The sequence below is a fragment of the Salvia miltiorrhiza genome, chromosome 8 (assembly GCF_028751815.1).
Source record: "Salvia miltiorrhiza cultivar Shanhuang (shh) chromosome 8, IMPLAD_Smil_shh, whole genome shotgun sequence".
Lineage (NCBI taxonomy): Eukaryota > Viridiplantae > Streptophyta > Magnoliopsida > Lamiales > Lamiaceae > Salvia > Salvia miltiorrhiza.
Genome location: NC_080394.1, coordinates 15585949 through 15609207, shown reverse-complemented (window position 1 = coordinate 15609207; position 23259 = coordinate 15585949). Strand labels below are relative to the sequence as shown.

Sequence of the window (23259 nt, the reverse complement as noted above, 5' to 3'; positions counted from 1 at the left end):
GCGGCTTTCGCTAAAACGACTTGGCGTTTACGCTCAGGTATACTCCATCTCCAGGCTTGGGTGCCGAATTTTGATCCCTACAAAGCGAATTCTACCCTGGTTCAGGTATGGATTAGAATCTTTAACTTGCCACATGAATATTGGCACCCAGAGGTTCTTTCCGGGGTCGCACGAGAAGTGGGTACGCCTATCTTGATTGATGGTCAGTCTGCACAGGCTCATGTGGGTCACTTTGCTAGAATTCTTGTTGAGTTAGATGTTTCGGCTGATATTCCTGAAGCTTTAGATATTAAGTGTGGCGATATTGATTTTACTGTCAAGTTTGGATATGAGAATTTGCCTTATTACTGCTCCGTCTGCAATGTTGTGGGACATAATTCTAACGAATGCAGAAGAAATAAAACGACCACGACCGAGGAACGTCGTCAGTCCAAGGTAGATGACCACAGGGTTCATCCTCGTCCCTACACCGGAAATCAGGAAACTCCAGCATGGGCTGGAAAGGAAATTCCTGAGTTTGGACAGAAACTGAACTCTTCTTCAGACTCTCCTACCTCATCCAATCCCTTTGCTGTGTTGGTTTCTCTAGAGTTGCAAGATGAACAGAGACTTGTTGGTGATGATAACATGGACAAGCCGCCTTCTGATGGAGACCGAGCTTCAGATGCTTGCATCCCTCAGGACAGTCAGGGTAGAAAGGATATGGAACACCATTGGTTAAAAGACGAAAAGAGCCAAATTGAGGTAGTTGAGCAGGAATACGAGAGGAGTTCTGCACCTCTGATTGTTCAGCCGCTTGCTGTTGTGACTGACAACAACGCTGTGCTAACTTTGACTGGGACGACAGGACCCATTTCTCGTACACGAGGGCGTCCGAAAGGGGCTATCACCAAGAAGGGGAGAGTTTCTGATTCTTCTATCAAGCACAGGCTCCGTCGTATCATAATCAATGGCATGTCTTCGGATTTCCAAAACTCAGCACGCCGTGACGATATGCATGGCCCAGGTCTTGACACTTCTTCGCCTGTGGAGTTCCTGAATAAAGTGAAGTATGCTCAGTCTCGAGGACATATACTGCAAAACTTTGTGATCAACTCCTCTAACTCTACCGATGCAGCCCATGCTATGTCGGTTGTGGCCTCTTCAAAAATGAAGAAAAAATGGGGCGATATGTTGGACGATGAAGAGGACGATTTAGACGAGGACGACCCTCTTAAAATGTTCTCTTAGTCTTGGTTTGTTTTTTGGTTACCCGGGGTTTCTTGCGGGTGCTTTTGCTTGCTTCCTTTGTATCTGGTCTCTCTTTTTTTCTTTTTCTTTTTAATAAAATTTCTATTTCAACAACTTGAGTTAATGTATATAAGTATAAAATAAATTTCTATTGTTAAGAACATAATCTATGATTTAAAGTTATTTATCTAACTAGGGCGGTTAGATATCTGATAAGAATAAAAATAGGAATGGCTGGCTTGGAGACTTCTTTAAACAAATGTAAATAAATAGAGTAGAAATTGTTAATTTGCAGATACGAAAATAAGGTATCCAAATCCTTGAAATCATTAATAAACTATAAATGTTGAAACTTGAATAATTGTTTTAGGATCATTGCAAAAGAATTTGGCACATTAATAACAATAAGCCCAACACTAACAAAATTTATGAAAATATTTTATTCTTAATCCAAAATTAATATAATGTCCATGATAAATATATTTAAGTAAATAAATTTATTTAGGCCCAAATTTATATAAAAATATTTTAGAATATAAAACTTTATTTCTATAGGTATAACCTAGAATTTAGAGTCATACATCTAGCTAGGGAAAAAGCGGGGTGTTACATTCCTCCCTCCTTATAAAAATTTCGTCCTCGAAATTGCATATTTGGGAAATCTAGTTTGGAGTACTAGACATTCACTATCAGTGCGGCTACATAGCTTGATTGTTATCGCATCTTTCTAATTGTGAGAACACCATGTCTATAGTCTCGAGATCTGGTGACAAACGAACTCATTCTAATCATATTATGCTTATCGTGATGGAAGTAAAATCTTATTGTGACAACTACATAGTGAGAGTCTATACATTGGGATGACGCTCTACCTCGAGATCAAAAATCTTAATTGACAATCACCGAGATCTTAGTCATGTGGGCTGGCCAGACCCAGCACAACGAATCACTCAGTCAAATGGGAGCTTCGCCCTCAATCATGTCAACTTCTTATATCTTATAAAGCTCTAAGTCAACTTCTAACTTAAAGCACTTACTTCTAAGTACTTCAATCATAAATCATTGGTACCATATAAATCCATTCTATGCCGTTCTAGCGGTGCTATCACGACTAACATTCTTAAGACATTTTTGGGTGGTTCTCAACAGTTTGTAAAAGAACTCATCATTCTGATCATATAGGCAGTGAACCTAAAATGATAACATAAAACTTTCACATTCATACATACATATATACATACATTTGCTTTCTTTGAAATTTTGAGTCATATGGACATTAAATGTCCCTTTCATGAAAAATTTTGCTTATGCCGGAAAGATTCAAAGAATCTAACTCGACCATACATACATACATACATTGATTCGTTAAGGGCTCGGGTTGTCCCAAACACGAAATACATTCATTGAGTCGTTATGGGTTCGGGTAGTCCCAAACACGACAAAAAGCATTCACATAACATTATAAACATAAGGCGCACATTTTCTTGAAAATTTTCATAACTTTGAATATACATATATATTTTTGAAACTATTATCGTACCTTAGTTGCGGCAGTGTGACGGCGAGCTGAGGGCTACTGACATTCTTAGAAATCTAGAGATACTATTCTAGACTCGACATCAATAGCTTATGGTTATCAGAAACATGAAAGAAACTCGTGCTCTGATACCATTCTGTCACACCCCAATTCTTGAATGGATAAATATAATCGAGGTGTGAATAATTTATAGAAATAAACAAGGGAAATACTTGTTAAAACCCGAATAATAAAATAGAGAGTCGGGCTATGCCCCTTTGGATCACAAGTTTTGTTTCATGCTTCTGACAACCGACATTCATTGGCATAAATTTAGTAGTGAAGAGTCTAAGCTAGGTAAAATATATCATTTGAAATTTAACATGAAGATCTTAAGTTGGGAAAACAAAAGACTGAAATGAGTAATTGCTACAGCGGAAGTCTAACATAGGAATTTAACCCTAGCCTCAGCTCCGTCCCGTCAGCACCGGCCAGCCAACCTGAAAACATTTGAAAGTATTTTTGGGCTAAGTACTAATGTACTTAGTGGGCATGCATTTTCTGAAACATCTCATATTTTAATAAAGACAGTTTATCCAATCATAATTTACATAACTTAGAAGGTTTTAAAACGAAATAACTTCTAAGCATGTTAAAATATTTTCTTTCATTTGTGCGCACATGTCACACTCCCTTTCCGTTACTCGCTGTGATCCCGGACCTTTTAGCCACCGACGGATCCATTACTCCTGCTTTACTTGGACTGAGGGCGTAACCCAGCCAAGCTCCCATTTGGGACCCAATGCTCCGGAACACATCCCGTCGAGCACCCTTATAACGCCTCATACATGATTAGTGCCCGATGGAGATCAACCCACCAGGTCAGCTAATAGGTGTACACAATTCTCAAATAACGTGTTAGGTCAAGAGAGAACCTCGATCGATTCATTGTTGCGAGCCTTAAACGGAGCAGAGTGCACAAAATATTTTATTGGATAAACAGTTTGCATTTAATAGAATAAACAATTTGCAATTCGTTGAAACATTTAGAGCTTAATAACTCAATCATACTTTATACATTTGGAAAGTAAGCCCACCTGGATAGGCAAAGCCTGAAGATCATACACATAAAAACCTGTCTTGGGAAAGCAGCGCTAATCCCCCTGGTCACAAAGCCTACAAGAAATTCTATTCTTAATAGGTCTCGTGATGCTAACTTAATATCTTAGGGAAAATACTTAACATTCTATAATTCGTCACGTCGGGTTTCAAAATTTAATAAATAAATATTGAAAACTAACTTTCTTGAGTCAAGGACACCAACAATATCCTTACTCGATTTTCTTCACTAATTGTATTTAATGAAAACCAATTTAAATCATAAATATTTTTATTGCAAAATGCTAATGCAATTTCATGACATGCTTAAACATACAATAAGTACTTTCTTAAAATATGCACATAATAAAAGTAATATAATATTATTATGCAAATAATTTTTTTAAAATAATTAATCAAACTTTATTATAAGTCTAATTAATAAATATTGGGTAGCCCATTTAAATAAATCAAATGCAGTTTATACATTAATAAAATCAGGCCCAAATGTTAAAATAAGGAAGCCCATCTTAATAAACAACTCAATAGCCCAAAGGAGAAAATAACTCTCAGCCCAACATCCAAGGCCCAAACCCTCAAGCCCAACACAAACCCTATTTCCCCCCCAAACACACACAGTCAACACGCACACACACAATTCAACTCACGCAGCCCCCTTTCATCCCCCTCTCTCGACCTCTTGCCGCCGCGCCACCGGACGGCAGCGCCGTCGGCGGAGACCGACAGCTCCGCCTCCTCTCCCTCTTGCCCTCATCGACCTCTCTCCCTCTTCCCTCTGCTATTGCCTCCCTTCTACCTCTCTCCTCGCCGCGCCAAGCCGCGGCCGCGCCCTCCTTTTCCGGCGACCCCCGCCGCCACCATCTCCTACCCGGCGTCACCCTCACCTTCCTTCTCTCTCCTGGCCGATAGCAGCACCACCATCGCCGCTCATGCGTCGACAGCGGCGCTGCCCAGGCGCCTTCTCCCTCGACAAACTCTCTTCTTCCTCGTCTCCGGCAGTGGCGAACCACCACCACCACGACGCACGCCCTCATCTCTCATGCTCCATCCTCGGCCGGACAACAGCGGCGGAGCTGCCGCCGAGCCCTAGTCTCCCTCTGCGACCGCAGCAGCGACAACACCCAACAGACCCGACTCAGACGCACCGGCATCAACCGGCTCAACACGGCAAGCAAAAATCAAAGCTTTAAACCAAGTTTCCCTTTTTTATGTAATTAATAATATATTTGTTCTATTTGATTTCCTTATAGAATTACAGAAAATGGATGAATGCATGTTTTGATTCGAAAACAGAATTCTGTTGTAAAGTTTTGGTTGTTTTCTGTAAATTGAAAGAAAGCAGAGATCTTTGCATATGAAAATAAAACTATACAAGTTTATGAGAATTACCGATGGAGATTCGGCAGTGGGAAGAAACAGGATGAATCTTAAAAGACTGAATTTGTTTTGTTGATTTGTGAATTTGAGGATGATACAATGAGGTTTAAATAGATTGAATTTACTTGTTCGTCAAAGATTTGAACATGAACGTGTGAAAGAGATCAATCAAAGTTTGCTGCTTCAAAGTTTGCTGCTGTGGAAAAAAATCAAATCTTACAGAAAGAAATCAAATTTGGCTAGCTGTAATGTTTGTCAAGATTTTAGAAATAAAATGAATGGCTGAAAATAAATTCAAAGGTTATGGCAAAAGAAGGATACACGTTACTGCTAGCAAAAATAATTACTGCAATAAGTCCTAAATGTGTTATGGGCTTCAGTTAAAAAAAATATAGCCCAAGCAAATACCCAATAAGGCCCAATATTGAGAAATTATAGAAATATTTATTTATGGCCCAAAAGTAGGAAATTATGCAAATATTTATTCATGATTAAATCTTGAGTTAATGTATATAAGTATAAAATAAATTTCTATTGTTAAGAACATAATCTATGATTTAAAGTTATTTATCTAACTAGGGCGGTTAGATATCTGATAAGAATAAAAATAGGAATGGCTGGCTTGGAGACTTCTTTAAACAAATGTAAATAAATAGAGTAGAAATTGTTAATTTGCAGATACGAAAATAAGGTATCCAAATCCTTGAAATCATTAATAAACTATAAATGTTGAAACTTGAATAATTGTTTTAGGATCATTGCAAAAGAATTTGGCACATTAATAACAATAAGCCCAACACTAACAAAATTTATGAAAATATTTTATTCTTAATCCAAAATTAATATAATGTCCATGATAAATATATTTAAGTAAATAAATTTATTTAGGCCCAAATTTATATAAAAATATTTTAGAATATAAAACTTTATTTCTATAGGTATAACCTAGAATTTAGAGTCATACATCTAGCTAGGGAAAAAGCGGGGTGTTACACTCTCACTCTGTCTCTCGTCCTCGTCGCCTTCGTCGTCATTGTCGTCGGCAATAGAGTTGGGCGATTCCGACGACGTGGTGGTTGCAACACCACCGCTGGAGAAGATCTCCCACTTTCTCTCTCTGGCGGACAGATCGAAGCTGCACCGATTCAGAGTGGGGGTGCCATGAGCGAGGGAGATGAGATAGCTCAATGCTTCTTCTCTTTGGTTTTTCCCCCACTTTTTGAAGCTCATAAAGTATCCCCCATGTATATGGAGATGAACCATACTGTGAATGGAAGGATGCTTGAATCCTCCAATTTTCGGATGTCCATTGGAGTGTTAGAGAGAGAGAGACACAGAGAGAGAGAGAATTGTTTGGAGGTTTTGAATCATAAAATCCAGCTTTGTCGATGTCTCAACTTGAGACTCTCAAGTAAAAATTATATATCGATGTTGGTTTTTTATTTTGATTTGGATTTGGATTGATTATATATTGATTTAATTTTCTATTGTGGGGGTAATTGGTTTATGGTGAATGATGGCACATCGAAAATATGATTTTTGAGTTTTTTTACTTTGGTTCAGTCATTTCGTCGAACATGTGGCTTGGAAATTATGGTGAAGCAATGTTTGTGTATATTGTTAAATATGTGACTATGAATTGTGTAATAGTACGTGATTACAAAGTTAGATGTAAATTTATCCTCAATCATTGATTTTACTTTGCGTGCTGATTTGTTCAGCAATAGGGGGATATGAAAATCGAGAATTGTGTGAAAATTGAATTAGTTTGTCTGGTTAATGTTCTTAAATTCACAACTAACTCGATGAATTCACAATTGAATTATGAATTCATAATTGAATTACCAGCATTGGCTGTGAATTCACAACCAACACTATTTATAGTTGTGAATTCACGACTAACACTATTTTTAGTTGTGAATTTAAACTTTAAAATTTGAATTCACAACCAATACTAGCTATTCAGTTGTGAATTCGAGTTTCGAAGCTTGAATTCACAACCAAAATTAATGACAGATGTGAATTTGACTGGTTGTGTTTTTAAAATTTTTATATGCAAGGGTAAAATGGTAAGTGTGGCTAATTTTTAATTTTTTTATCTTAGTGGGTATTTTTTAAATTTACAATTCCAAAGTGGCTATTTTCAAAATTCACACAATTTAAAATGTATATTGAATATTTTTTCATGAATCAAATTTGGCAATACGATTAAAATAAAAAAGAATAATTGACTTGAATTATTTTGTTTTTAAAATATATTTTATATTTATTTAAATATAATGTCAATTTCGATATTCGTGGACGTTTCGTGGACGTTCTAGTGTTAATTAACTTTTACACTGCTTTAAGTGTTGACACCTATCTAAACTATGCATTTTCTTACTATTATATTGTGTTAAATGCCAAAAACACTAGAAAGTGAGCCTTTTTTCTTGGGGTTAATAATCATCCCAACTAAAATATTCGGGGTCGTGACTCGTAATATTGACACGATGCGCGCACACGTGAATCACGTTTCAGAAATAAATGAGAGGAAATGGAAAGATGTAAGCTAGAATCAACATTATAAATACGGAAAAGAGAAAAAGGAAATTCTCCTATCTAAGTAATACATACCAGAAGAGTAGTGGAAAAAATGTTTTCTTATAGGAAGCTTAACGTTTTCATCCTATGCTTCTTAGGTATTATTATGCTCGGAGGCATGGGTCCAGTCCATGCTTTAGTTCATAAGTTTGAGGTATGTTCCCCATCATATCACTAATAATATCAATTGATTTTGTAATTTTCTTATATGTTTTTTAATTTTAGAAAAGCTAGCTAATTGGAAGCCTGGATTTGCAGGTGAGAAGATCTTCACACACCAGGCTATGCAGCACCAAAAGCATGCTAACAGTAAACGGGCAGTTCCCAGGGCCAACTATATATGCTAGAAGGGGAGAATTGGTGGTAATCGATGTTATCAATCGCGCCGATGCAAATATAAGTATCCATTGGTACGTGAAATTAAAGCATATTAGTAGTATATATATGATCATATATAATATAGCATTGTGATTTCAGGCATGGAGTAAAAATGCCGAGATATCCATGGACAGACGGCGTCACCCAAGTGACGCAGTGTCCTATTAGTCCCGGCAAGAGGTTTAGACAACGGATGTTGCTCTCCAACGAAGAAGGCACTTTATTTTGGCACGCACACATCGATTGGACTCGAGCTACTGTGTATGGCGCCATCATCATTCTACCGCCCAAGACACACACTTATCCTTTCCCTAAGCCTCATGCTCAACTTCCCATCTTACTAGGTAGCTTGAATTAAGATTCTCGACCAATGTTAATTGTGTTGGATTTTTATAATTAAATTGGGAATAACATTTCAGGAGAGTGGTGGAATGCTGATGTGCAACAAGTTTTCGAGAAGTCTATAGCCGAAGGAGTAGCTGCCGATTTTTCTGATGCTTTCCTCATGAATGGTCAACCTGGCGACCTGTATCCCTGCTCAAAACAAGGTAGGCTCTCCAGATAAAATCCAAACAAATAGGAAGTTTTAGTAATTGTTTGATATGATGCAGATACATTGAAGTTGAGTGTGGAGCCGGGCAAGACTTACCTGATCAGAATGGTTAACGCAATGATGAACTACATTATGTACTTCAAAATCAAGGACCACAACGTGACGGTGGTGGGCATGGACGGCGCCTACACGAAGCCGCTGAACACCGATCACATTGCGATTGCCCCCGGCCAGACCATGGATTTCCTGCTGGAAGCCAACCAGCCGCCCAGCCGTTATTACATGGCCGGCAGAGTATGGGCCAGCCCCTATTGGCATACTTACATCCCCACCACAGGAATCGTCGAGTACGTTGGTAACTACACCCCCCCCTCGACACCGGTGCTTCCCTCTTTCCCTGGATTCCAAGGCTGGGCGGAGTCCACCCATTTCAGCAAGAGGCTCAGAAGCCTGGCCAACGACAACTATCCCATCAAACTTCCTATGAACATCACACACAACCTCTTCTTCACTCTCACCATTAATGTGGGGCCCTGTTTCTCAAATTCTTGCAAGAATAGCGGCAGGCTGCTGGCCAGCATCAACAACATCTCCATGCTCTACCCGGAAACCCAAACTATTCTTGAGGCCTATTACAAAGGGATCGGAGGAGTTTTCACGACCGATTTCCCGGCCAAGCCATCAACAATATTCGACTTCACGCAAGGTTATAAGCCCGAGGATGAGGGGCACACCCAATTCGGAACGGCTGTGTATATGTTGGACTATAACTCGGAAGTTGAGATCGTGCTTCAAGGCACCAACTTCGGCATCGGAATCGATCATCCCATACATTTACATGGACACAACTTCTACGTTATCGGAACTGGATTCGGGAACTTCGACCCAACCACCGATCCGCCACGCTATAATCTCATTGACCCGCCGTTGATGGACACGGTTTCCGTTCCAAAAAATGGATGGAGCACTATCAGATTTAAGGCTAACAATCCAGGTTTTTTTTATTTTCTCTTTTCATCTCCTTTGTAAAGTTAAGCAAAGAGTCTGATAACTAAGTAAATAAAGTTGCAATATATATCGCAGGAGTGTGGTACATGCACTGCCATTTCGAACGTCATTACACTTGGGGAATGAAGATGGTGTTCATCGTTAAGGACGGAGAAGCCCCCAATGAGAAGATGTTGCCTCCGCCCCCAGATATGCCCCGCTGTGAAGCACCATCTCAACAATTATTGTTTAGGATTTAATTATATCATTTATTAATTTGCTTGGGATTTTATTAGTATTAGTAGTACTTATCTATCAAATAAAAAAAGTCTAGCTTGTCGGCAAAGGGAAAATTCTCCTACTCCCTGTGTTCACTTTCAATTTATCAGTTTAATTAAATTTAAGTGCTATTAAAAGTTAACTTTATTATCTTCTGTTTATGTAATCATTGAAGTCATTTCAATTTTCAATTTTTATCTGCTCAGGATGCAATTATCATTCAATTTACGAGTTTTCATGACATCAGCAAGGGTTTGGCAACATAATTTTTATGCCGACAAATTATATATTTGTCTACGACAGAGATTATTTAAATTTAAATATATATTTAAACTTATAATTATGAGAAATGTTATTTTTAAATTTATGTCTATTAGATGAAATTAATATCGGCACATTCTATTGAATAATTTTCATTATTTTAAAAAAATAATTTTAAGAGTATTTGTCATTCAATTTTCGAGTTTTCATGATATCGGTAGGGAGTTTTGGCAACACAATTTTTATGCTTGGCAAATAATATTTTTGGTCGACAGAGATATATTTAAATATAAATATATACTCCCTTCGTCCCGCCCAAGATGCTACATATTCCTTTCCGGGCCGTCACAACGAAGATGCTACATTTCTATATTTGGCAAAAATAAGAAATTTTAAACACTTAACTAACACTAATTAAGTATTTCTTTATTACTTTCTCTCTCTTACTTTATCACTTTATTATTACACACTTAAAACATTAATCTACAACTCCTTAAATCTCGTGCCGAAAAGCAAATGTAGCGTTTTGGCCGGGACGGAGGGAGTATTTAAATTTATAATTGTGGGAAATATTATTTTTAAAGTTATGTCTACTAGGTAAAATCACATTTCTTTATTAAATTATCATTATTCTAAGTAAAATAATACTCCATCCGTCTCAGCCCAATAGGCTCAGTCTTAAAATAGAAATAATTAGGGGTTGTTTATATTATGATAAGGGCCTAATTTCAGATTAGATGGGGCGGCTAATTAAATATTTCTTCCGATTTTTTTTTACATTTCACTTTTGAAAGTGGCATCTCTCATCTCTCTCTTGCGAAAACCCTAAATCCTCTATTCTCTCTCTAGCGGCGTGAACTGATTCTCCAACCTCCGCCTCTCTCACCTTCGTCGATCAACTGCAACCCACCCTCGTGATTCCCCGTCGTGATGTATACTAAAAAACCCTCGCCGATTCCTGCGGAGTTCGACCGATCCTTGGTCGATTTTGTCGACCAAGAGTCTCTGAGCGGCGGATACGCTTTCGACTCCCAATTTTCTGATGGGGATTCGTCTACTCTCTAGATCTAAGTTTCTCCATTCCATGTCTACCTCGGGAGGTTCGAAGGAAGGCGGTTCGAGAGGCTCGAAGGAAGGTGGTTCGAAAGGGATTAAGAACTCTTGTATCCGATCTGTCGGAGACCTTTGTCCCTGAGACAGAACCACCGAAGGTGGTGGTGGCTGAAGAAGAGGAGGAGGTGGTGCTTGTCCCTGAGACGGGTGAGGACTTTCCTTTTACTATTGTGATGGCATATGTGATGCCCTAATTTCTTTTGTTGGTGATTGTTGGCGGTGATTGTTGTTGCATCTGTGATGCCCTAATTTCGATTGTTGGTGATTTTTGGTGGTGATTGTTGTTGCATCTGTGATGCCCTAATTTCTATTGTTGGTGATTGTTGGTGGTGATTGTTGTTGCATCTGTGATGCCCTAATTTCAGTTTTATTTTTATTCATCCGTCTTTTTCAATTCAGTTTATTTTAATAATTGAGTTAAATTAAATGAAAATGGTATAAATGAGATAAGGAAGCAAATATGATTAACAAAAAATAAAGGAATACTTAAAAGCTTAATCTTTGGTGGACTACACTACTTATCCCTTATAAAGTGAATTTCTTAATCTCCGTGCCTGGTGAATCGTAATTAAGTGGGTAGTGTCTTAACCGGTGAATCATGATCGGATTGTGAATTTTACCTAGTGTCGAACGTGAGAATTGAAAGAGAGTTGAGTGGAATTGAATTGCCAAGAACAAAGAAGAGTTTTTCCGTTGTATTGAGGAAGTGTGCACGTCAAAATACATGGTACAAGTGCATGGGTATTTATAGAATACACTTTAGAGGCAAAATAGTAATTTCAGTCTTGAAGACACGTTCCCCGCGTGGTCAGGGGTACTATGGTAATTTTGCCTGCCTTCGCTCATTCCTCTGTTCAGGGACAGAGAACCGTGTGTAACAGGGAGTTTTGGATTCCTCTACGAACAGATGATTCTTCTGCTCTGACGCTTTTCGGGTAAAGTGGTCATTTCTGCCGTTGACTGTCTGTGAGTGGAGCATTCCTCTGACCTCAGCGATTCCTCTGACCCTAGTGATTCCTCTGTCCAAGCTCATTCCTCTGCTCTGCATATATTACTCCTCATCAGTGTCAAAAGCAACTGAGCATGTTGGGCTTGGACGGAGGGAATAATAGAAATTTCACTTTTTTGAGAATACGATTTTTTTTTTTTTTATAATTTTGCAGTTTTCTTCATTTGAATCTACGTACAAACGAAAGAAAAGCCGCGTAGTTAGTGTCCTTCATCATTTTCCTGTTCCTCTCGTAATATGTAATGGTTGGCCCTATCCAACAGAGCTATTTTCCTGAATTTTGGAATTCTTAATGTAATATCTAATGGTTGGCCCGTATCTAGGATGAGATTCAGTGTCCCACAATTTTATGTGTGTTACTGTGTTCCATTCTTATATCTATTATTTTAAAAATAATTTTTATAAAAATAAAATTTATTATGATACTATGAATTATATTTAATTTTTATTTTAAAAAATTAAAATTTTTAAAAAGTATATACCATGACTTTGAATTTATTAACCTATTATTAACTAATAAAAGTGAAATTAAATGATAAAAAATAATTATATATCCTAGATTGATGGAATAAACCCTAGTTAATAATCACAAAATTAAACTAAAGCATATAAAGTTGAAATTGAAGAAAAAAATATATAAGAAAATAAATAAAATTGAAAGTGGAACATAAAGTGTGGTACACTGAATCTCATTCCCGATCGAGGTATTCCACAAAACTATCCCTCACAACTAATTTGTATTTTTTTTTAATTAAAGAAAAAGAATTAATCGAGATGGCTTTTGGTGTTTTTGTGTGCGGTTTGATTTGGGATAATTGATCGCAGAAAGGGATTAAGTACCAGTTCGGCGGCTTTTGGTGGCAATTCAGATGAGTTTTAGCTGTCTTCGCAAGCAAGTTCGATGGTTATGTGATGTAATTTTCCTTTTTAATTCCTTCTTTATTGTTCTTTATGGGGGTTAATTGCATAAAATGTTACCAAACTATGCTACTTCTATCAAATTTGTTACCAAACTTTAAAGTTTCAAAACAAATACTAAACTTGTATTTTGTAGTATCATTTAAGTTTTTTAATTCAAGTTTTCAAATAAATTTATTCCACGTGGCAATTTAAATCTACATAGTCATTCCATTTAAGTCAATTAATTAAAATATTTGCCACATCGTTTTTTTATGTAAAATAGAGTTAATAAAAGAAAACCTAATCTCAACCTACGTAAACTTAAACTCCTACTCCTACTCCTACTGCACACTACAACATATTAGCATTGTGGAAACCAGAGCCATTTTCTTCTCCCAAATATCAGAAGTTTTCTTTTGCTAAATTGTCTTCTCTTCTATGCTTCCGATCACAAGGTTTATTTCTCTCTTTTCTTTAGTTATAATATTTCTTCCTTATACTTCATATTAATCCTGCATGCTTTAGAGTCTACAATAGTATTGTTTTCATAATTATCAAGTTTGTCTTATTTTTGGCCTTGTTGATTATACGCTGACATGAAGATGAGTATCATTTATGAGATCATACTTTTATAAGAAAACTTAAAATTTCTTAATACATTACTTGATGAATTGTTTATTGAGAAGATAACATAGGTGATATGTTCTAATGGTTAACGGATGGATGATTTTTTTTCGGTAATATTGTCAGAAAATACTCATAGTTTGCCAATTTTTTGGTTTATAACATGACCTTATAATTTGACCAGAAAATATATCAATTTTCAATTTAATCGTAATTATAACATGACTTTATAACCTGACCAGAAAATATACCAATATGGCAATATTCAACTGTTAAGGTACAAAGAATAGTCAATCAAAGCCACCAACATCCTTCTTTATACAATTCATCTAGCAATCCCTTGTTCCTCCCTTAGTGCGCTAGAATCAGAGAGGAGAATTCATTCATTCTGCCAAACTTCAAGGTAAGCCTATCTTGAATTTCAACCTTCTTCCATAATTTAAGCCTACCAATATTTAAGAGATACAACAATGATTCTATTTCAGTTCCAGCTCATTTTATTCAACAACAACAAACCAACAAAGCATTCAAGGTATTCAAGTTCTTACATGCTTTGCATCCTATCAGCCTATCTTCAGTTTATAAGAAAATGTTAAGAATAAGAGGAAAAGCATGACCATATTATCCACACAGAATCCACAAACTAGATATATGATTTGAACCACATGCTTAGCCTTGAGGGAAGCATGAACTGTGTTAAGAAATAGAACACTTTTAGCAAAAGAGTAGATTTTCTAATATGCGCTAGCCATAGGAATCGAACCTAGATTTCTGTACGCGACTACCCTGTTCCGTCGAACCAGGGGGAGACGTTGAACGATGGCCTCGTCGACTCCGGAGAGGCAGCAATGTCGAACCCACGCGCAGGGCCGGTCCTGACAAAAATGGGGCTCTGGGCGAAACAAAAAAAATGGACCCTCAATATATTATTGTGTGCAATATATTAAAAAATAAAAATATTTCATTACTTATAAAAATGACTTCGTCTAGATGACTTCGTATTATTGTGTGCAATATATTAAAAAATAAAAATATTTCATTACTTATAAAAATGACTTCGTCTAGATGACTTCGTCTAGCGTTTTTGCTTGCAAATTCATCCACAACATCGTCTAAATCTATATTATCTAAAATCTCTTTTTCTATACATAATATTGCCAAGCCATGTGACTATAATCTAATATTTGCCGAAGCCAAAGATATTGAAAATCAACATTAAACGGAACGAAACAAACAAGCTTACTAGAATCCAGAAGACAATGATGGCACATCAACAATTTTTCCCACAAATCCAAACGAAGACAATCTGTAAATTGCAGTGTGAATTTTTTTGCTCAAGAAGGACAATAATCAAAGAGTAAATTGGTGAGAAGAATTAATTCGCCTCATTCTATTTATACAACTACATATGTGACTGATTCAACAGTAAAAATTGAGAAATTGAAGAGATTAATATCTTCCCCATGAAATTGGTGTTTGCAACGGCTTGAAGAAGAAGACGAAGCATGTTTTTTTTTTTCCCTAGAAATACGTCTGGCATTGAAACATATGAGATTTATTGTTTGATTTTAGATATTTAAGGATTTGGTATTTATTTGATAACAGAGTCTGGGCCCAAAATTAACAAGGTTAATATTTTTATTGCAGTTGGGCCTATAATTACTAATGAAATATAATAAAACTTTTGGGCCCTCAGATTTTTGGGGCCTTGGGCCGTCGCCCAGGCCCACCCGCCCCAGGGCCGGCCCTGCCCACGCGTGACGACCCTCCTCACCGAATCGAGAGCAACAGCCGCGGCGGCAGCTTTCGCAGAGGGGGGAAATAAGGCGGCGGCTTCGTCTTTGCTTCCAGAAAGAGAGGGACGGCGCCGAACGCCGGCCTCACTGAGTTTCCGACGCCAGAGGTGGCGCGGCGAGTTTCACGAATTTTGAAAAGGGGGGAATGGACTTTTTTTTTTCTTTTCGTCTGGGCATACCAGCGAGAGATCTAGAGGAACAGAGACACGACCATGGTGAGGACCGTGGCGACCGTCGGCCTCACCGGAGGAGGAATACCGGCTGAGCTTGTAAGCGTGTTTCCTGAAATTGGGGGTTGAGGAAGTGAGAGCATGTTCAGCTAAGAAGAGAAATAGAGGAGAGTGGCTAAGGCAGGGCGACGCCGGCATGGATGGTGGCGGCCACGCCGGCCTCGCCGTTAACGAAAGTAGAGCAAGAGATGAGCGTGCGCGTGTGTTTCTGAATAAGAGGCAGCCGTGAGTTTTGAGGATGAGAGATTGGGCCAAATATTTGGGCTCAACACTTTTTTTAGTGGCCGAATTTATGTGGTTATTTGGGCTGGAGTTATTTAGAGTTGGGCTATTTTCATTTTATTATTTTGGGCCCATTTCCCTTATAATTCAGATGGGCCGAATAATGTGGATCCTTATTGTTTGGGTTGTCATTGTTATTATTTAAGACCGACTAAAGACTAGTCCTAGATTAATTGAGTGATTAATTGGACTTGGAAGTTTTGATTATGAATTAATTTAGAAAGAAACTTGTTTAATTAGTAAGCGGGTCAAAAGACTCTAAGACGAGTAGATTAATTAAGATTATTAATCTGATCTCATAAGACGAGTTTATTTTATTATTTAATCCTATAGTTTGGGTTATTAATAGAAATTCTTGGATTATTATTTTAGAATAATAATTCTTGAATAAGAGAGTCATGCATAGTTAAATTACGCATTCTCATTAATTAAGAATTTTACTCGAGCAATGTCTTATTTTATATTTTCGCAATTAAGGTCAAGCGCGAGAGTGAAAGCTACTCAAGGAATCACAACACCTTAACAAGCTTTGCTATCAGGTGGGCTTTTCTTACGCATAAAATAAAATGTTAATGAAGAACTAGGAAAGTTTTTATGCTTCAAATGCGAGTTAGGATTTTAAGTGAATAGGCTATGCTATTTACGTTTATTTATGCCTAAATATTTTACGCTTATTTATTTACGCTTTGTTACGCCCAAGTGATCTATGCTTTATGACGCTTAAGTGATTACGCATTGTTACGCTTTATTGTTTACGCAATGATAACGCTTAAATGATTTATGTTATGCTACTTACGTTTTGTTATGCTTAAGTGATTTATGCTTTGTTACGCCTATGTGATTTATGCTTTGTTGCGCTTGAATGCTTTGCACATATTATTAATGCCTATGTGAGTTTGAATCCTGAGAGGATAGCTATCCCTGTCAGGATTTGTATACACAAAGCGACCGTGAGTCAATGAGAGGGTTGGCCGGTCAAACGTCCGTTGAGGAGGCCTCCTTCAACGGTACGATGCTAGCATCTATTGAGGGAGGCCTCACTCAACAGTACGATATGCCGTGTCCGCTGAGGGAGGCCTCCCTGACGGCGCGATGCCTTTGTTCGATGAGGAAGGCCTTCCTCACGACACGATGCTTACTTATATGACTATTAATGATGAAACGCATGCACGCTATCTATGAATATGAAAATGCTTAGTAAGCACAGGATTTGAAAGAAGGCTCCCGTGTCTTGCAGATGCTATAGTTTGTCAATAAAATGTTAAGCTTAAATTTAAGTTTTTGGCAACTGCCCACTAAGTACTTTTGTACTTAGCCCATTATATATTTAATTGTGCAGGTTGAGCTGTGATGGACAATGAAGAGTTGCTGAGCGGAGCTTTTGTCCAACTTAGAATAGGCTCAAAGATGATACATGTCTTCATACATGTATCCCGGTTATGCCTTCTGCTGCAAACACTGATTATGTTTTAGGTGAGTCTATAACTATTCCAAATACTCTTCAAGAAATATTTAACGTTTACTTGGGTTCATCGAGTATCTTTTTTAATTATATGCGTCGATTCATTAATGTCTTTATTTTTATTTCAGTAATTAATGCTAGTTATTCATGTCTATTATCGAGTAACAAACAAGTCAAACATGCCCCCCTTTCTAACCCTGCTCCTTAATTTCCTTCCCTAGTCACGATTTCTCATATTAGCTATCTTTAGCTAAGTCCGGTCGTGACAAAACACTTCTTAACATATAAAAGTGGAGCTATTTATCTCTCCACTAGGACCACTACACACAAATTCAACATTTTCTTATATCCTCCAAATTAAATCCTCCCATATAGTTATTTATTTCCAACAGTGGAGTTAGACTTTTAATTTAGGGAGATCCATTTTTTTTCAATAAAAATTAAAAATAAATTCCGTCCCAACGAAAGTGGTGCGCTTCTTTTCGACACGGGATTTAAGGAGAATAAGATTGTAGTACTGTAAAAGTGTGTAAAGGCGTGTGGGGCCACATTGTTTGTAGTGTAAAATTATTACCAAAAAAAGAAATGCACCACTTTCGTTGGAACGGCTCAAAAAGGAATACGCACCACTTGACGGAGGGAGTAATTATTAAAAGGGATAATTGCGTGAAAATACACAAACTTTGCCAAAAATCCATATTTGACGCGAAGTTAGGATTTTACATTTTAATACACCAACTTTCGTTGTTGTCCAAATTTGACACGGCTTAATTCTTAAAAATTCAAAAAACAACCACTTTTTGTAAATAATTATACAAAGACCCACTTATGTTATTATTGGGACATTTAAACCAAAACAAGATATTTCTTTATGATGTTTTCTTTTAATCTTTGATCCGCACCTAAAATGGTTTAAAAGAAAACATCATAAGGAAATATCTTGTTTTGGTTTAAATGTCTCAATAATAACATAAGTGGGTCTTTGTATAATTATTTACAAAAAGGGGTTATTTTTTGAATTTTTAAGAATTAAGTCGTGTCAAATTTGGACAACAACGAAAGTTGGTGTATTAAAATGTAAAATCCTAACTTCGCGTCAAATATGGATTTTTGGCAAAGTTTGTGTATTTAGGTGCAATTTTCCCTTATTAAAATAATTATAATATTATTTAAATTACATAAAAATTAAAACAAAATACTCTCTTATTTTTTATATTTTGTAACCTCTGCATCGTAACATTTATAAAGTACATCATTTTCGATGTAAGATGCTAAACAATCATTCAAAAGATTGTCTCTCACACGATTGTGAATAACACTTTTGATCGATGATCATATAGCTGAAAAACTTCTTTCAATTGTAACTGGGACAACTGGTAAAGTCAACGACAACTTAACTAACAAATACACCAATGAGAAAATGTCATGTTTTCTTGCAAGACGAAGTAACTTTTTTATATCATTTTAAAAAATAAAACTCTAGGATCCAAACACGACATACATAAAATTAATTATGTTTTCACTTCATTAAAATGTTGATTCGATTCTAAAGCTTGAACGTCAATCACAATGTAAAATAGCTCAACTTGATATATACTCCCTCTGTCTCATTAGTAGTGTCTCACTTTCCTTTTTGGGTTGTCCCATTAGTAATGTCTCATTCCCTTTATGGCAATATTATCTCTTTCTATACCTAATATTTAAATAATTTTCACCAATCCACTTTGTCTACTTTTTACACACTCCATAATCTCCGTGCCCAAAAAAAATGGGACACTACTAATGGGACGGAGGGAGTAATAATTAAGATTTTTCATTTTCTCCGCTCTACGTCTTCCTCTTCCTCAAGGAGTATATTCATCTTTCAAATAACATTTTTATCCCACTCTATTAACATCATCTCCATATATAGGTGATTCTAGCATGCATGTAAACCGCCGAGCAAAGGTACCGGATAATTATTTATTGCATTCGTAAATTGATATTTTATGTGTAACCCTATTTTTCACCTTGAATGGGTCGTCAAACGAAAATCTGATGTTGGTATATGTTTTGAAGGCCTAAAGTTTAAACGTGAATGTCTCTAAGTGGTCGTTTGGTTCGAGTAGAGGAATGAAAAGGGAATGGAATCAAATAAAGGGGTGGAATGGTAACAATAAGCATTACTTTTAGTGTTGGTTTAACAATGGAAATGAATCATTAGTAAGAGATTCTCTTTCTTTTGTTTCCTTTCTATTTTGAGGGGTAATATATTAGGTGATTGGATTATCCCTAACTAAGTAAGGGTAATTGTTATCTTATTATCCAAATCAAACAATGAGCAATGAATTCAATTAATTGATTCTCTTTCCAACCTTCAAAAACACTCAACCAGACATGGGCTAAATATTGAGAGTTTATTTGAACTGTACGAGTGACACCATCTCGATGGGGACCAGTGTTAGTAAATGATTCGTAGCCACTTGATGCACAATAATTAATCATACGTACACATTTGAAAATATCATACCGACGGCTGCATAGTAGAAATATGGGACCGAAAAATCTCAAAACAGATCGGCAGCGATTTCTATACGCTTAATTAAAGTCAGAGAAATACAAGAGATGAGCGAGTTACATTCAAAAGATAACCAAAATTCAACAAAACACGCTTGATTAAAGTCAGAAAATTAAAATACAAGAGCATATCGGATGAGAGTTTTCAGCAGGTCGCGGCAGCGTCTTGTAGTGAAGAGGACTTCTCTTTAATTTTATCAATGGCCTTAATAATTTCGAAATACCAGCCAAAACTATATCCAACAATTAACAAATAATTATCTCGATTTTCAACACATCAAATTCACGTGTAAACAGGGGCGTAGCCAGGGGGCCTAGAGCCCCCCCAAATTTTGATTTTTTTTTTTTTTATAATATGTCTAAAAATGTTGTTATTATTATTATTATATTTGTATTTTAGTAAAAAAATGTCTAAAATGTATTGAATGCCCCCAAAAATTTTTTTAGTAAATGTTGAACTATATTATCTATGAAAATGTTGTTATTATTATTATAATATTTGTATTTTAGTAAAAAATGTCTAAATGTATTGAATGCCCCCAAAAAAAAATTTAGTAAATGTTTTGAACTATATTATCTATGAAAATGTTGTTATTATTATTATTATATTTGTATTTTAGTAAAAAAATGTCTAAAATGTATTGAATGCCCCCAAAAAAAATTTTAGTAAATGTTTTGAACTATATTATCTATAAAAATGTTGTTATTATTATGATTATATTTGTATTTTAGTAAAAAATGTCTAAAATGTATTGAATGCCCCCAAAAAAAAATTCCCGGGGGCGGCCGTAACAGTTCAGCCCCCCCCAAAAAAATTCCTGGCTCCGCCACTGCGTGTAAAACTCATAGTGGGGAACCGTTTTGGAGTCGTCGTCATATTGACGAGGAACCTACTCTCTGATACCAAAATTGTTGGGGATATTAATTGAAACAATGGTGTCAAATGGCCACATTGAACATGCAAACACAATATTTGGCCACTAATTGAAAAAACACAAATTATGGCCATTAATTAGGCAATATGCCTAATATACCCCTAATTGGGCGGACTGGGTAGGGTCAGGATCGCGGGTCGCGTGCCGGATAGGATCAGGCACGCGGGTCGGGTTAGGCACTTATGGCACTATTAGTGCCATAATGCCAACGAATTTTTTTTTACTCCCCCTGCCCTGCCGGCCCCCCAGACCCCCGCCCCCCCGCACCCCCAAGCCAAAAGGAACTTTTTAAACACTTCCCCTAGGGTTTAGATATTTCATTTAGGGTTTAGATTATCCATTTAGGGTTTAAATGTTCCATTTAGGGTTTAGATGATGCTGTTTGTAGTAGCCCGCTCTTTTAATTATGATTAAAACTAGTAAATGCAAAAAAAAAAAAAATTTATAAATGAATCCAGTTTATGGTCCTGATTTTTTTTTTATCAGAAACGGAGTTATTATTTTAGCTTTATACTTTATAACGTATGAGAAAAATGCGACGAGGATTATTTAGTCATTCAATAATTTATTATCCAGTTTAATAACTGACTTAGCAAAGTCAAGTTATTAATTTATATGCGATAGAAATATTATTTCTATTATTTACTAGAAGTCGAGGAATTATTCCGACTGCAACACAGATTAAATCTACGGATTTAATTTAAGTTATATTACAGTTTATCAAGTTAGCAGGCAAGGAAAAAGATATCAAGCAGATACAGAAATGCGATGATTTAAAATCGAAGCCAGTATTTATTTACAGTTCACAGATTACAGTCTAGTTCCCAGCTTGGGGAAAATCGTCTAGTATATTACAAAAGCAAAAGCTCTTCAATCAATTAAAGTTTAGATAAAATTTTTATTTCCATATTTTGCTAATGATGTACACGTATTTACTCCACCAACACCACTCCAACCTTTTGCTTTCCTCCCTCAGCCAACCACCACCACTATCTCCAATATCTCCAATGATTTAACTATCAACTCCACCACCACTTGCTCCCCACCCAACAAATACAATATTCACTCTCATTTCAATTTCATCCAAAAGTTCAGAGGATCAATTCCAGTTCGTTTCAGCCGAAGCTCTCAAGGTAATGCTTGGTTTCAATGCTTTCTTCTCCTTTGATTAAGTTCATCCTGCAATTGTTAAGCAAATAAGCAATTTATTTCAGTTTCTATCCACTGATTCAAACACCACAGCAGCCAACATCAATTACAAGCCTAAATTTCTCATTGAATTCAATAGCAACAAACAGCCACCAACACCAAGCATAGCAGGTATATACTTAGCTCAGCTCCAGTTCATACATCATATCATCAAGCATATGTTTAAAAGGAAATACATAGTATACAGGTGTGTATATATATGCATAGATGGATTAAGAAATCACGAAATCAATTTTTACCTATGTTTCCTTCACAAGGCACTAAGAAACTCTTGATACAGAAACAAGCCACTATAGCTAGTAGAACCCTTGCATAATCGACATAGAACAAAAGCTTCAGGAAATGGGTGTATATTACACTTTGATAGCTATAGTTCTTCAAGAGATTCACGAACGAGGATTTATAATAGCATAGAAGTTAAACTTAGCTTTGGAGAATAAGGGCCGACTGCCCAAGCAACTGCCAAACCCCGACGCCGGACGGAGCTGGCGGAAGCTGAACGACGCCGGGAAAGAAAAGGGCCGACTGCCTCGTCCGGTGGGGACTGAGTGACGATAACGGTGACTCGGGATTTCAGAAGCGGCGCCTACGGTCGCCTCGACCTCGCTGGATTCAAGAGCAGCGGCGGACGTAGCCCAGCAGAGCGGCGATTCTGCCTGAATCGGCAGAGAGCTAAGGCTCAGGCGGCGACTCCAGGCGAAGCAGCACCCGCTCCAGACGGCGGCGATGGCTCCAGACAACGGCGGCAGCAACCTGGTAGTTGACTCTAGGGCACGATTTTGGGGGCTCTGCGCTGAGGAGAGAGAACGACGATGAGGTTTGAAGTGTCGGAAATCGAAGCCAACCAGAGCCGACGGCCG

General features: G+C 37.0%; 1 protein-coding gene and 2 long non-coding RNA genes across 3 annotated transcripts; 1 reads left to right on the top strand and 2 right to left on the bottom strand.

Moving 5' to 3' along the window:
* Positions 1 to 3052: 3052 nt before the first annotated feature.
* Positions 3053 to 5475, bottom strand: LOC131001373 (uncharacterized). The gene is made up of 3 exons (XR_009093916.1): positions 5255 to 5475; positions 3844 to 3922; positions 3053 to 3246 (listed from the first exon to the last, which is right to left on the bottom strand). It is a non-coding gene; the product is annotated as an uncharacterized LOC131001373 (long non-coding RNA).
* A 2164-nt stretch (positions 5476 to 7639) lies between these two features.
* On the top strand, positions 7640 to 10172 carry LOC131001349 (laccase-14-like). The gene is made up of 6 exons (XM_057927718.1): positions 7640 to 7979; positions 8084 to 8235; positions 8303 to 8547; positions 8623 to 8751; positions 8815 to 9750; positions 9840 to 10172. The coding sequence occupies exons 1-6, from the start codon at positions 7878 to 7880 to the stop codon at positions 10001 to 10003; spliced, it is 1728 nt and encodes a 575-aa protein (XP_057783701.1). The 5' UTR covers positions 7640 to 7877; the 3' UTR covers positions 10004 to 10172.
* A 3969-nt stretch (positions 10173 to 14141) lies between these two features.
* On the bottom strand, positions 14142 to 16226 carry LOC131001371 (uncharacterized). Its single transcript, XR_009093914.1, has 3 exons — positions 15173 to 16226; positions 14693 to 14821; positions 14142 to 14374 (listed from the first exon to the last, which is right to left on the bottom strand). It is a non-coding gene; the product is annotated as an uncharacterized LOC131001371 (long non-coding RNA).
* Positions 16227 to 23259: the final 7033 nt, after the last annotated feature.